Genomic DNA, 15,443 nt, shown 5'->3' on the forward strand with positions numbered 1-15,443 from the left:
TGGTATGGGACAATGACCTTGGCGAGATTCCAGTCCCCACATCTCTCCCACACAGCCTTTTTGCTGCGCTGAGGGCTGGGATGGCCCTGGGGGAGGGTTGCTAAGCTGGGTCTTATGGGAATCGGATGTCTAGGATCTTGCCCTGGACTATATTTAATAGGAATGGAGAAAAAGGCCCTTTAGCTAGCAGCTTGTGGGGGCTGAAATTCCCACAAACCCGAATGAACCCAAGAATCAAAGCAGATTTGAGGAAAAGATTTACTGCTGCATGGAGCGCGGAAAACATTGCTTGGATTCCTCGCTTTTCTCCTTCTCCTTTTCCTGATACATAGATACACGGCAGATACATAGATTGATAAAGGTTTGCTGGAAGCAGGGGGCTGGAAGGTGAAGAAAAGAGATGTGGAGGGAAAGAGTGGCCCGTCGGGTCGCACTCTGCTGCTGCCTCCCAGCCCCTCTCCCCCGGACTCCAGGAAAATCAGATGTGACATTAATGCAACCTGGAAAGAGAAAGGGAGGAAGAAGGAAGGAGAGCAGGCGGGATGGATCTAAAAGAAGGAAATGGAAAAGAGGGGAAATCAGAAGATGGAAAGGCCAGTTCTGACTTGGAGCGCGAGGAGAAAGCAAGCGCGTGCGGAAGGGATGAAGCCGGGGTCCTGAGAAACTTCGCGAGAGAGGGGCGCGGCGGCTGCCCATCCATGTTTGGGCAGATTGGGAGGGACAGTATCTGTTTAGATTTGTGTCTAAATTTAAACCCCATCGGCCTCGCTCCCCGCCCCTCCTCCGCCGCTGGCTCCTTCCTGGTTCTCCGCCGAGCCCGGCGCAGCACAGCGCAGCCCGGCGCGCGCCTCCCACTCGGCCCGGCTGGGCTCACAGGGAGCGCGAGCTCGCCCCAGGACGACCTGGAGGACATGGAGGTAAAGCGCGCCGCCGGCCGGGGCTGCCGCGAGGGAGCGCAGAGCCGGCTGCCGGGTGCCTCGCGCGCCGTCCTACCTGGGGGACCCCTGGGGCGGCGAGGGCTTGGCCGGGAGCAAGGGAAAGGGGGGCGCCTTTATGAGAACCTGGATGTTTTGATCAGGCGGTTACGCGCTTTAAACAACACAGAAAGTAGGTGCAGAAAAGGTTCGCAAATGGGTAAATGCGTGAATGGAAAAACTCCAAGAAATCAGAAGCCCTTGACTCTGCAGAGCTGGGGATTGAACGAGAACCAGAGTTGGCAAGGGAGGCTGGCATTTCTCTGCCAGTCCGGGCTTCGCATTTCACTTGCACCCTGGCCATTTACAAGTCCGGTGTCCTCTGGCTGATGGAGTCCCTCTTGCGTCCGTCCGTCACATCTTTCATAACTTTCTGTAAAGCTCCCCACCCCTGGCAGTCGAATGACCTTATTTATGATAAAGCTCGAGAGTGCTCTAATGCCCTGGCGTTGTAGGCCTGTGTGTATTGGGGTGCACTGTCCAGATCTAAGGGGTGACCAGGCTGCGGCCGGGCTGAGTGGAGGCCTGGGGACTCTCCTCTGCCGTTCCACCTGGTGGGCTCCTCGTACCACCTTGCACCTTCCATCAGAGATGTATCCCCCAAATCCTCCCCTTCTTCTTGTCTGGAGCTTCCACAGACCCCCCTTGAAACAGACCTGGCATTTCACCCTACTCAGCCTTAGCAGGACCCAGGGCTTTTGAAAAGAGAGAAAGAGAAAGTGCAAATGCTGTGTAGTTTTAAGGTGATTCCCACTTGCATTCAAAAGGAAACTGTGCTCGCCTCTGGGCTGTGGTCTGCAGCAATCCAGATTCACAGAAGCTGCTATCTCTTCCCCACACCAGGCTCCTTGCGGGAGTGTGGCTCCTCCCTTCCGTGCTGGACTCGCTTGCCTTTTTCAAAGTGCCAATAGGTTTGTCCTGGACACTCAGCTACCTGGTTGTTTTAAGGGATCATGTTCTCCAGGGAGTGGGGTGCACCTTCTGTAGAAACGTGCACGGGCAGCGATACTGGGGCACTCAGGGAAAAGCTCAGCAGGTGGGGCTCACATGTCTACTCAGAGCTGCAGGGCTCTGTCCTGAGCACGCTGGGCTGCAGGGCAGAGGAGGAAGCCAGCCCAGGGGACCCCCCCACACACACACACCATGTAGGGCTGGGAAAGAGGTCCCAAGAAGTTGTTCTAGATGTAGTTCCCCTCCTCTGGAAGAAAACAGCGCCTTAAACCGAAGGCTGGAGGTCCCGTATGATGTATATGACCTGTCTCATCTCTTGCAAAAATGAATTGGACATAAAGAGCAAAGCAAATTTCAGTTTAAAGCAGGCTCCTGTTTGAAGGCCGAGGCAAGTTTGAACTTTGTTCTAGGGAGGCAACAAGGGCTTCTTCCAGAGGGAAACTCTCCTCCCTCGGTTGAGGAAGGAACAGTGGGTGGCAGAGGCCCTGAAACTATCAGCAGAGCAACTTCCTGTGTGGCTTGGGGGGTGAAGGCATGAAAAGAGAAGGCCCTCCTGTGTGCAAGCGTAGATATAAGGGAACCGAGGAGGGCTTCTACCAAGATCCCCAAATCCTGGGGTGCCCGGGAGTGGGGATGGGGAGGGATGGCTCCGGAAGCTGGGAAACCCTGGCAGATCTGTCTGCATCTGCCTAAGCACGGATTTGTTCTTTGGGAGTGACTGCTTTTGAAGTTTCTTTGTCAATACCACCTGGAAAAAAAAAATTGCAGCTGCAATAACGGTGAAGGAAGTGAAAAGGAAGCCAAAGGCCGAGGATGTGAAGTCGGCCCTAAGTGAGCTTGTTATGGTGGGGCATGATGGGCAGGTGTAGACTGGGGATTCCTGAAAAATCTCAGCCTAAAATCCTGTTTTGAGAGGTGAAATCCACTTTTGAGACTTGAAGAACTACCATATCTGGAGAGAAGCTGAGTCACATTACTTGTCAGTACTAGGAATTCAAATCAGACCAACAAAACTTAATAACTGCTCTCTAGAATCCACTTACCTGTGGGAAGCCTTTGGAGAATCAATTTTTAAAGTCACTTTACCATTCTCACCAGCATCCGTCATTACTTGGGCCACAGTAAGCCCTCTGGTTAAACAAGGTAGAGATGCCTTCTGATCCCTGCCTTCTAAACCCCCGCAATCCAGTAGAGGAAATGGGGCTCACTCTGCCCTGTCCTGCCTGTAATTCTCCAGGCAGTGTGCGCTGAATGGCGACCCCTGCAGACCCCGAGTTCTACAGGAACCCAAGGCAGATGAGGCTCAGAAAGAAGCCCAGAAAGGGTGGTCATGGTGAGGAAGAGAAGGTTTAAGGCTTTGGATGCAGGGAGAACGTGGCACCCTCTTTCAGGAAAGTAGGCCAGCTGGCTGGGGAAGAAGGCAGTAAGAGTGGAGAAATGAAAGTAGTGAGACAGAGCTACAGGGCCCCTGAGTAGAGAAGACGCTAGCCAAGTGGTGAGTGGGAGCTGACCCCAGAGTCACGTGACAGAAGCCTTCACTTTTTATTTACGCAAAGTCCCCTTGCCTAGTTATGCCCCCGACGGTACTTTTCTGATTCCTATAGAAACCATCGGCAGAGCTTGGAGGCCAGTGTGGAGATGGCCTCGGTTCTGGTCTGTGGAAAGGGGGCCACTCTGATGGAGACCACAGTGCAGGAGGGGTTGGTTCTGTGGCAGAAACGTTCATGGAGTGGAAGGGGCAGGTCTTTGAGGGTGCAGTGCAGTCTGACTTTGAGAGACAATAAGGGTGGGAAGGGGCAACCGTGTGCTCCAGCAGAAGGCAGAAACCACTTCTGGTTTAGCTCCCCAGGGCGCCCGGAAGAGCAGAGTTCCCCAAGGTGCCAGGGGGAGGGCGGTGCCCCGGGTCACAGTTCTGTGAGTGCTGTCTAGGTCTCCAGAGAGGACCGCAGTGCCCGTGCCTTGCAGAGAATCATCACTTCCTGGTTTTTTACTGTCTGTCTTTTATTTTGCTCTTGATTGGATGTTTCTACAAAGGCAGAGTTTGGGTATGTTGGTTCAACTGTACTAGGTTGATATTTCCAGCATTCCATGAGAAACAGAGATCTCTATGATGCAAATGTGTTTCTTCTGTCAAAAAGATAATAGGAGGGCCAGGGATTTAGCTCAGTGGTTTCGCTGCCTGCTGCGCAAGCGCAAGGACCGGAGTTCGATCCCCCGTACCAAAAAAAAGATAATAGGAGAGGTTACAGTAGGTAGGAACCCAACGGACAGGAGTGTATAGTAAAGAAAGAGCGGGAAACTTAGAACATTGAACTCACATTTATATTCTCAGTTGCTTAAATATAAACTGTGGGAACTCCAGATACCCTAAGGATGCTTGAAAAAAGTTTAATTTTCTGGCCAGGAATTTAGCTCACTGGTTCTGCTGCCTGCCTCGCAAACACAAGGTCTCGAGTTCGATCCCCCTTTCACTGACTAAATCCTTCATGTGTTCAACTAAATAGCAGAAAACATGAAAATTAAACTTATCTTCCCAAACCATGTGTCTATTTAGTGGACAGATGAAGGATTTAGCCTGTGAAAATTAAATTTTATTGCCCCTGAACAAATGAATTTCTAGATGGAGATAATAAATAAACCCTTTTCCTGATGTAAAGTCAAGACCTTCCCAGATATTATTTGTCATTCAGCCACTTGTTCAATATCTATTCCTTTATTACATGCCAAATCTTATGTTTAATGGTTACTTTCCAAAAAAGAGGTGGGATCAAAAAATACAGTGAATGTTTAAATTTTGAAATTTATTACAGTGAAAGACACGTGGCCATTGATCCCCCTCAAAATACTCCTACTCACTTCGAACACCCATTGGCCTTGCCACTTTCTGAAGCAGTTCTAAACGCCCTCTTTCATGTCTTTAGTTGTCCTGTTGTGGCTCCCTCAATGGCTTCAATGGTTTCAAAACCTTTCTTGGTCATTTTGACTTTGAGGATGAGCCAGAAGTTGCAGTGCCAGGTCTGGGGCACATGATGCATGAGATCACATGGGGATGAGTTTGTGAACCTACCTTTCTATCGGATAGAACTCGGCTGCAGCATTCACCATATATTTTGATCACACCTCATGTAGGGCTATTGTGTCTTTTCATCCTCACAGACTGTCAGTAACAACAAGGGGGTGTGTGTGTGCATGTGTGTACACATTGGCATGTATATTGTGTCCATTTTATAATTTATGTTTTCATTCATATCTTTGTACGTCATTAAACATTTTCTATCACTTTTTTTTTTGTACTGGGGATTGAACTCGGACCTTGTGCTTTCGAGGCAGGCGGCGGCGCCACTGAGCTAAATCCCCGGCCCAATTGTATATACTGCGGAACACACTAGAAGATGCAGAAACAACTCAGCCACTTTATCCTTTTTTTTTTTTTTTTTTTTTGTTACTGGGGATTGAACTCAGGACCTTGCGCTTTTGAGGCAGGTGGTGGAACCACTAAGCTAAATCCCCGGCCCCTCTACCACATTAAAAAAAAAACTGCTAGGAAACAGGAGACTCCATGCCTTAATAAAAAGATCATTTTGCAAGGTCCCTGCGGAGCACTAGTAGAAGCCCTGACAGCCCCAGCTGATTTTTGACCCACCTCTCTCCCTCAGCCATAGTCATCTGCTGGTTGAGCTGGTGGATCACAGATAGGGGTTGTGCTGGCCTCGGAAGCTGGGTTTGGGGGGAACTTGCAGGCATGCCAGGTACCCAGCATGGCCCTCAGCTCCCCTGTGTCCTCCCTGGAGTAGATGGCTCCCATCTGTTGTGTGGTGGTGACAGTTCTGGGTGTGGCAGGAGGGTTAGCTCACATTCCTGGAAAGGAGTCGGGTTTCCATCCTGAGCCACAGTGCTCTGCTCAGCCAGGAGAGCCAAGCCTGGCGTTCACAGCTCCGTGGGAAATCTGACCACTGGCGGCTCAGCAGCCCGTAATCTTATCAGGGCCACAAGAGAAAGCATTTGGGTTCCAGAGAAATCTGAAGGCAGCCCAGCCTTCCTCCAGGGATAATATTTGAGGCTTGCAGAGCCTGCCTGGCCACCTTTGCTCAACTCACTGGACTGGAGGACAGAGCTCTGGGTGGAATAAGACGAGCAGTCTCCCAGGGCCCTGGAGAGCTTCTGGGGAGCAGAGGGACACTGATGCGCTGGCCTGGAGGCAGGTGCCGTTGGGCCTTTGGAAAGCCAGCAGCTTGAGTTTTCCTCTGTTTGGGGATAGCTCAGCCTGCAACCTCCGCAGCCAGTCAGAGGGCTGGTTCTTGTGTTATCAGTTTCATCACAAAAGCAGTGTGCTCCTTGTGTTCCACCCCTGGGTGTCACATGGACACTTTTATCTCTCTGCACACAAGATGATACTGTGACACCACTGCACAGTGCAGTTTAGCCACCAACCTCCACGATCAGCCTTGGGAGCCCCCCTCAAGTGTGTCTCCTCCGTGTCTCCCAGACCAGAGTGGACGGCGCCCTTCTCCTTTGGTCTTTGGGGCAGTGAGCTTCCTATTTATTTCCTTTAGGGCTTTCTGAATAGCTGTCTCTGGGCAGTTGTGGAGACTGACTGCTGAGCCCAGGCAGTGAATCCTGTAAAAGCTACATATGTGGGTGGGTCATATCCCGTTCTAGGGCCCAGAAAGGGGCTCCACCCACTGCCATTCCACCCTGGTGAGGTGAGTCGGATGGACACAGCCTGGGCTCCAGAAGAGACCCTTCTGAGATGCCACTGATGCCCATCCTTGCTGGGGAGTGAAGGAGCCCAGCTGGACACCCACATGGGATGCTGAAGTTCTGGACAATGAGGTGACATTCTTCAAGTGAAGATGTGAGGTCCACATTGTAGATGGTGCACCTGTGCGTTGGATGTGTTCATATCAGCTTTGCGCAGTGACAGTATCATAGCCAATGAGGTTTATCTGAGGTGCAAATATTGCCAATTGCCTGTGTTTACATATCCAGATATCTTCATGCACTGCCTCAGGCACATCCTTCTGACCTGCGGGTGACAGTTGTGACTCTTTCCGGGGCTGGATCATCTATAATCAATTGGTGGCAATCCACAACATATTACACACTAGCTTTGTTGTTGTATTTGAGATAAGGTCTCACTATATGGTTCAGGCTGGCCTTGAATACAGTGTGTACCCAAGGCTGACCTTAAAATCAAGCAGTCCTCCTGCCTCAGCCTGTCAAGTATTAGGGTTACAACCGTGCACCCCCATATCCAGCACTAGCTTTTTATTTAGGGTTAAACAACACAGACTGAGCCCCCCCCCACCCACAGGCATGAGGGATCTAACCATAAATGGGTCTATCACCTTGCTGGCCCTGAAAGAACTCGAAGGCTAAGAAGGGAGGTACACATTTGTGGTGTAGAAGGAGGAGATGGGTCACATCCAGTCTAGGGCTCAGAGAGGGCTTCTGGTTAGAGATGATTTCTAGGTTGAGCTTTGAGGAATGAATAGGAGTTAACCATCTGCAGAAAATTGGGAAAAGTGTATTCCAGTCAGAGGAAATGACAAGAACAAAGCTACTGGTGCAAGAAACCACATGGTATGCTCGGGAACTCCACTCTTTATTCCTGGAGGATAGAGCAAGATAAAGCTCTTTGAGGCTGGAGGCCTCAGAGAAATGTAAGGTGCTGTTCGTGCCATAAAAGGAGCTCTCTTCTATTGGGGAAACAAGATATACACACATGCCATGACCTACAAAATATAAGATGCTATCTTGACCAGCCCTGAGGTACTTGGGAGTTCAGAGTCAGCTTCTTTGCTAATGAGAGGAAGAATTCATGTGCTTCTGCAACTGGGGATCCTGCTGCAAGAGGAGACTTGGAGCCAGCTGAGCACTCCTGCCTGCATCTGCACCCAAAGGCTCCTGTGGAGGATGTCTGGAAACAGCTCACCCCCTGAGGCCCTCTGACCTCTGCTGAGCAGCCCCTGGATGTGAGCCATGAACTGCTCCCACTCACCATCCACCCGCAGCCCCTTGCTGGGCGCACTGCCCATGCAGCTCCCAAAGCCAGCACGGCTCCACTTTACCAGAGGCAGCCTGAGAAGAGCCCTGGGTGGACAGAGGAGCACCAGTTCCCACCCATCCACGCTGGCGACAGAAAGGAGAAGCTGAGCTACTGCAGGACCAACCTGGGTGCTCACCCTAGAAGGCTTCTGCCTGCTCCAGGCCTCCCTGCTGCACTCTGAGTTAGAGGGACATAGCTCCCACCCTGCAGGACAGCCCCTTACCTCAGCCTTTTCAAATGCGTTCCCAGGCCTCAGGTCCCTGGCTTGTCAGGCTTTTGAGATACGTTTTGATGGATAGTGGGAAATTCATTTCTGAGCAGCCATGCCAGTGGCAGTGTGGGAGAGCCTGAAAAAGCTTGCTGTCCTCGTGGTGATTACCACCACTTGTTGAATGCCTGCCATATACAGATATTTTGCATAAATATACCTTTAAAAAAACTCCTCTTCAAATCTTATCTGTTTTATAGATAAGGAGGCTGAGGTTTCAAGATAATTTGCTCAAATTTGGAAGGTGATTACCAGAAAAGCCACATTTGACACCCCCTCCTCCCCAATTGGGCCCTTGTTCCTCTTGCTCCAGAAACACCCTGACTCCCCAGCCCCAGCCTGTGTGGGCCCTCAGCCTGGCCCACCTTCTTCCAGTTTGTGCCAGGTCACTGCCTGGCGGAGGCCCTGCAGCCCAAGGGTGGAGCTGCTAAGGTCTGGCCCAGAGTGACTGAGCCTCATCCACATGCCCAGCAGACTTCTGAAAGGCTTCAGTGTGTCTCTGGGGAAAGCTGGTGCCAGTATGAAGTTGGTGAGGAAGTGGGCTTTTTTTTTTTTTTTTTGGTACCTGGGATTGAACCTGGGTCCTTACGCTTGTGCAGCAGGCAGCAAAACCACTGAACTAAATCCCCAGCCCGAGGAAGTGGGCTTTTAAAAACTTAATGTTTAGGGTGTGAGTTTTGAGAGCAAGAAGGAACTTTGGCACTTTCTCTCGTCCTCCTTGGTTTTCCAGATGAGGGTACTGAACGAAATTTGCCAGCCATCACGCCTGAAGTCAGTCGTGGCGGGGATAGTTAGGCCTGAGGTGTCCTCCAAAGGCCTCACGTGCGTGGGAGTTGTCTGGTTCACCCATTGATGAGTTCATAGCCAACTCTGCAGTGAGGATGTGGGGCCTGGACAAAGGAGCAGTCACAGTGGGTGTGACCTGGAGAGTCTGTCTCCCTCCCTCCCTCCCCTCATTTCTCTCAGATTCCTGGCCACCGTGACTTGAGCAGCTTTTCTTCCCCTGTACTCCTCTGCCATGCCCTTTCTGCTTGGAGCCAGCCAACCACGGCCTGTAACCATGCACCCAAATAAACCTCTCCTCCTTTAAGTGGAGGAATTAGAACTAAGCAAAGGTCTTCTCATCTCAGCACACTGTGAGAAATGCTCCATCCATGTGTTTATATCGGCTCTTGGTTACTTTATGTTTCAGCAAGGGTCCCGGGCCTGCCCAGTACAGCACTGCGGCCCTCACTGGCAGGCTTTCCACTGTACCCTCGAGGGTCTTCTCGGGGGGCCCCAGTCATGCCCCACTCCTTGGTGAAGCCCTGACTTTGAGGGGAGGGGAGGAGAAGAGGGACAGTTCCGCAGCTGTGTTTTCCTGGGGGAATCTGGGACTCTCTGATATGCCTGGTGTTCCGGGCTGCCATCAAATGCTCCCATGCTGCCCAGGAGCAGAGCCCAAAGCCGGCCAGTGAGTTTGTCAGGGCCACCCTGACAAATGATCACAGACTGGGTGGCTTGGAATGACAGAAATTTATTGTCTCACAGTTCTGGAAGCCAGAAGTCTGAAATCCAGGTCTCTGCAGGACCCTGCTCCCAACAGAAGCTCTGAGAATCCATCCCACGTCTTTTTAGCTCCTGGGGTTGCTCTTCTCTGTCTTATGGCCACACCTCTCCAACCTTGGCCTTATCTGCTCTGTGTGTCTTTTATAGGGACAGCACTGGATTAGGACCCTCACTGATAATTCAGAAGGATTTCCTCACCTCGAAATCCTTAACTGCATCTGCAAAGACTCTTTTTTCCATGTAAGGCAGCATTCACAGGTTTCAAGGATTAGGAAGCGATCTTATCTTTTGGAGGAGTCACCGTTCACCCTTTTACAGTGGGAAACTGGTTTTCCTTACAGAGGTAGGAGACTCAGGGGTTGGTAGGGTGAACCCTTGGTTGTTGTTAGGCTGTGCTGTAAACATCTCCTTATCTATCCCCACTTCTGAATGGATATTCATTGCTACCTCCTTGTGACTGATTTCCTACCTCTTAGCCTGTATATACAGCCCTGTCTTCTACACCCATAGAGGTGTGGGGATCCTAGGTACAATTCTCTGTTGAGAGAGCTCCAGAGGGAAGGTCTGTAGGGTGTTAGACAGCTTTTCCTCAGAGTGATGCTCGTCTCTCCCTGATCTGGGCCATTGCCAGGGAGATAACGATCCTGCTAGCAGGCTGAGGAGAGCTGCTCAAGAGGACCTGGTGGCGGCACATGCTTATAACCCCAGGAGTCTGGAAATTATAGCAGTAGGATTAAAGTTCAAGACCCTGCTTTAAAATGAAAAGGGAGAAAATGAGTGGGATGCAGCTAAGTGGGAAGGCCCTGGGCTCAATCCCCATTACTGGGAAAAAAAATTTGTAGGATCACCCACACCTTCATAAAAGATCATGCCTAGCAAGATTATAAAATGGCATTTTGCGTGATCTCATTCTGTGTCCTGTTCTCGCTCATTTATGCATCCTTTCATTCAGTTATTTGAAGGCATATACTGAGAAGTTACCAAGTAAGAATTAATAAGACAATACTTACCCTTAGTCTGGAGGTGGATCGGGGCATGGAGATGAAAGAAACGATTACAGAACAGCAGGATTGCTTCTGCACTGACAGGGAGTAACTTGGCCCTGCATAGATTACAAGACAGGTGGTGCTGCCTTACCAAACAGTGCCACAGCTTTACCAACGGAAACCCACAGTCATGGTGCGCGTCTCGGCTGCGGGCTCTGCTCTTGTCAGCATTGTCCTCCTCCCGAGACCTGGGCTGGTGGGACCTGGTGGGAAGGAAAGTTAGGAAAATGCTTCCTCCTGGAAGGGTCAGAGGTCACCACCCAGACAGTCCTCCCGTGGACCCAAATGGTGAGAGCTGGAAACAGTGCGTGAGCATCTTTGGTGGCTGCTGGAGTCTTCACAGCGCAGGTGATCACCGAGCTGGGTGTGGAAGGGGGCTGTCTTTCAGACCCACGGAAGTGGGAAGACTAGGGAAGCGTGTGGCTATCTGTACCACACAGCCTCACTCCCCGGAGACGCCGTGGCTCTTGTGGCTGGGGTGTTCTTCCTGATTGAAATGAGAGTGCTTCGCCAACACAGAGGGTTTTCAGTGACACCAACTGTACCTTGTGCTTTGGGGCTGATTTCGAGAGGCAGGTAGGTTTGAAGGGGAAGCCAGGGGATGCATATATACCCACTTCTACAGGAAAACGTATCAGAGAAATAGGAACATAAGCCACTAGATGCAGCTGTTAAGATGATTTCTGAAACACCTGAGCTTTGGAGCAGCCAGTTCCAGGAACCCGGCGAGGTCGTGTTTGACCCTGACGGACTTGCAAGTCCCTTTGCTTATTGCTATGGCAGCAGTGCTGGATTATCTGCAACCTTACTGATTTTAAAGCACTCCCCACAGTGAATGGGAAATCTGTGTCTTTTTCCTTGATGCATGTACATCACACGCAAAGCCACCGTCCTTTCCCACAGGCCTTGTTCCGAAGCCCTGCCTTGTGCACATGTGGAGTTAGTCACCCTCTGAGTACCTTGGACTCTGCAGTGGGGTTTGAAGGCCACGACAGCAACAGGGCTGCCTGCTCCCTCTGTGCCCTTTGTTGGATCATTGAGCTCATGCTAGGCCAACAGGGAAGCCCAGGAGTTTCAGATCCAGTGTCAGTAGCTAGCCTTAGGGGCCTGGTCAGTTCCTCCACCTAAGAAATGGACACCTGGTTTGCCTACCCTCCAGGCTATCTTGAAAGGAAGTAAGACCATGCATGCAAGAAGTAAGAGAATTTATGATACCACCTTGAAGAGTTAAATGGCCCACAGATTCAGGTGTTAATACTTATTAACCTGATACTGAGAAAATTATAACAATCCTAAGTACGTTTTCTAGTGGAGGGTGGCAGAAGGATGGACAAAGAGGGTGACATTGGTGACTGAGCAGAGCTGTGGGACAGTGAGGCTTCCATTGTGCTAGACGGAAGTCCAGACTGGAGCCTGGGAGGCTGGGGCCTTGGGTGCAGCAGACCCAAGCCACAGGCTCTTAGGGTAGCCACGGTCAGCAGGAAGAAGGGAGACCTGTTGGCTGAATGAATGCATTTCAAAGAAGGGGCAGGAAAGAGAAGAATCAGCAAGTGTGTTTGGTGCACTCATCCTGAAAAAGGAGCAAAATAAAGAGTAGGAAACCGGAAGAGGAGCAGTTCCTCTTACTTGAAAGGTTCCTGGACCCCCAGTGGAGGCCTGAAACTGCAGGGTATCAAACCCTGCAGTTTAACACCTTTTCCATCGTGGCTAAGCACTTAGTACACATGATGGCTGTAGCTTTGTAGTTTGAGCACAACAGCAAAACTAGTAAGCATTTCCTTTTCCTTCAGAATTTCATGGAAAGAAGAGTCATGATAAATCTTAGCAACCTCAGAATATGATTTTTTTTCTTAATGGAGAACTTTCCCTTTCTCATTTAAAGGAAGCACTTTGTGGCTTCTCTCTGGTAGTTCTGAATTGCCAGCATTGCTACTCCTGCACTTTGAGGCCCTGATCCAGCAAAGTCAGGGTTGCTTGAACAAGAGCAGTGGTATCTGTCTCAGATCTGATAGCCGCTCAGTAACTGGCAGGCAGGTAGTGTACCCATCAGGAATCTGAGGGACAAAGGAGAGATTCATGTGCTGGGCAGGAAGGAGGGGACAGCATGAGATCACCTAGTGCCACTCAGAAAGGAGCGCCCCATTTAAAACTTAGAAGTTGTTTATGTGTGGAATTTTCCACTTCGTATTTTCAGAACGTGTGTGACAGCAGGTAACTGAAATACAGGAGGTGACCGAGGATGGCAGGACGGCTCTAGAACTTCCACTTCTCTCCTCCCGTGCTTTTCCTGTGCCTTGACATGTCCTCACCTGTCATGGCTCCCCTGGAGGCCTGCTGGGCTGCTGAGGCCCAGGAGAGGCAGAAATAGCCAAGACTGCAGCCATCCAAACTAGAGCCTGAGACCCCACCGCAGCTGACACCATCTGGAGCTTCTGGCTGGGTCTGAGGAGGGCTCTCACACAACAGCATGAACATTCTGACTTAGTCACGTGACATTTCTTGGCACGACAAATTCCAAGTAGGCTGAGCTGTCTTGGCCCAAGTATTCTCATTAAACACCCTAGGACAGTCTCCAGTGGCAGGCCATAGCGCTCTGTTGTGGGACCTGACATGTTAAGCGCTTTTGTTAATGACTTGAATGCAAAATAGAATCCAGATGACCCGCAGCTGGGATAGTTAATATGATACATGACATATTCGAGTTTGAAATGATTTATATAGGATGGGCTACCAGGCCAAAACCAACATAATGAAATTAAACAGAGATGAATGTGAAGGACCTCTGCTTGGCTTTAGCAAAATTTCTAGGGTAGGACAGACCTGGCTTGGAATATGAATGCATTTATTCAATCATTCCAGATATATTTTGGGGGCCTCTGGCATGAAAAATGTTGTCTGGGTCCTCAAAGAGACTGAAATATAAAGACTATTTCAGAAAGCTGAGAGTTCAGCAGCGGTGGGGGAAGCCCTGTGTGCCCAGGTAGGTAGAACAAGGCACAGGGTGTGGCGAACTGCCTGGCGGCCCTCAAGATCATCCGGCTTCGGAGTTTCTAGGAGAGAGAACATTCTCCACCTCTGCGAGCCACAGAGAAGGCTGCGTGGCAGGGCCATCGGAGTGGACACCGAAAACTAGGAAGAATTTTTGTGAACTAGTGGCAGGAGGTGAAGAGGCCCAGAAGGGGTAGTGATGACGGGAAGAGAGGGTTTCAAGTGTGGGGCCGAGGAGGTAGAGTGCTGGGAGATCGGTGGGAGCAGACCAGGAAGGCTGAGTCTGGTGGGGTGCCTGGCGAGGGGCTCACGGGAGCGCTTCACAGGAGCCCTGGGGCCCCGGATGCAGCCTGGTGTCCTGCGGGTGGGCCGAAGGGAGAGGCGGAAGTCCAGCCAGGGAGAGGCGGCCTTGAGATTGGAGACGCCGAGAAGCTGAAAGCTAGACTGAGGGAGAATCCAGAGGATTTGGTACTTGGCTAGCGTGTTTCATAGGGAAGGGGTTAGAGACAGAGAGACCGGAATGATGCATTTTCTGGGTATGTGGAGAAGAATCTGTGGCTGTGGAGTCGAGTGAGGCTGAGTTTCCTTGGAGGCATTGGAGGACCCCCTTTGGAAATTCAATTTAGAGCTGGAACTTAGAGGGGCACAGAAGAAGTTTCCAGAACCCGGATGAGCGGTGCCTACAGAGAGGAGCAGGCTGAGGCCCTGACATTGGAGACGCAGCAGAGGACTAAGGAGAAGGGTGCTGCATGCACAGAGGGTTGGGACTTTTAGCTGCCCATAAGCTAATGCTTTCCTTTTGTGGTGTTGGGGATGGAGAGATAACTCCAGCCCAGCGATTTTCTTCTTAAAAGAAACAGGGAGAGGGAAAAAGAGGGGAAGAGGAAAAAAAGGATGGGGAGGGAGGAAGGAGAGAAAAAAAGGTGGGAAAAGAGACAGAAAAAGAAAAAAGGAAGAAAAAGGACGGGGGGGGGGGCAGGCTCAATCAGGCTTTCTTTCCACACTGCAAATGCAGGCCTTCTAGTTTCCTGTCCCCACCTCCACCCAGAAGGCCCTAGGACTCCTTCCGGTGACCCTCCCCTCCTCTAACTGTCTGGCTGCAGAAGGGAGGCCTCTGGGAAACAGGATCCTCAGAGTTCCTGGCCATGACCCGGAAGCCCAGAGAGTGGAGAGCGGGCAGAGAGAATGATTCCATTAGTGCTTTCAGTGGCAGAGGGGCTACAGTCCCACGGCAGATAGTTTATAAACCCACAGCCTCAGGTTGCGAATGAGCCGTATCCTTGTTGTTATTTTTAAAACAATGATAAAACCACAGTCCATACAAGTCCTTCTAGAAACCCTTAGGACTTTGAGTTCAGGGTGTTTTCTGTAGTTCCTAGTCACTTTATTTAAAAATGTTATTATGAAGTTAACACCTTATAGTAAAATTCTAAAAAATTCATCCTAATGCAATAACTATTTTTTTCTTGTTCTTTATTTATTAATTTTTAAATTTATTTTATTTTATTCTATTTTATTTATTTATTCATTTTTGGTATAGGGGATTGAAAGCCAGGGCCTTGAGGGTCTAAGCACACCCTTTACCGCTACACCCCCTGCTGTTTTCTTTTTCTGGCTCC

The 15,443-nt window shown here is 50.4% G+C and overlaps 1 protein-coding gene across 2 annotated transcripts in view; it reads left to right on the plus strand.

The window, feature by feature from the left end:
* The first annotated feature begins 392 nt into the window (after window positions 1–392).
* Rcsd1 (RCSD domain containing 1) overlaps window positions 393–15,443 on the plus strand; it is a 72,833-nt gene continuing 57,782 nt past the window's right edge. Inside the window, exon 1 of one of the 2 annotated variants that reach the window (XM_087206844.1) lies at window positions 393–917. In XM_087206844.1, coding sequence (XP_087062970.1) covers window positions 543–917 — 375 coding nt within the window. In that variant the 5' untranslated portion in view covers window positions 393–542. The remainder of the gene's footprint in view (window positions 918–15,443) is intronic. The other variant, XM_004865201.4, reaches the window with a different exon arrangement.

The sequence above is a fragment of the Heterocephalus glaber genome, unplaced genomic scaffold (genome assembly GCF_053883595.1).
Source record: "Heterocephalus glaber isolate CG9 unplaced genomic scaffold, H.glaber_assembly_v1.0 deba00000738, whole genome shotgun sequence".
Classification (NCBI taxonomy): Eukaryota; Metazoa; Chordata; class Mammalia; order Rodentia; family Bathyergidae; genus Heterocephalus; species Heterocephalus glaber.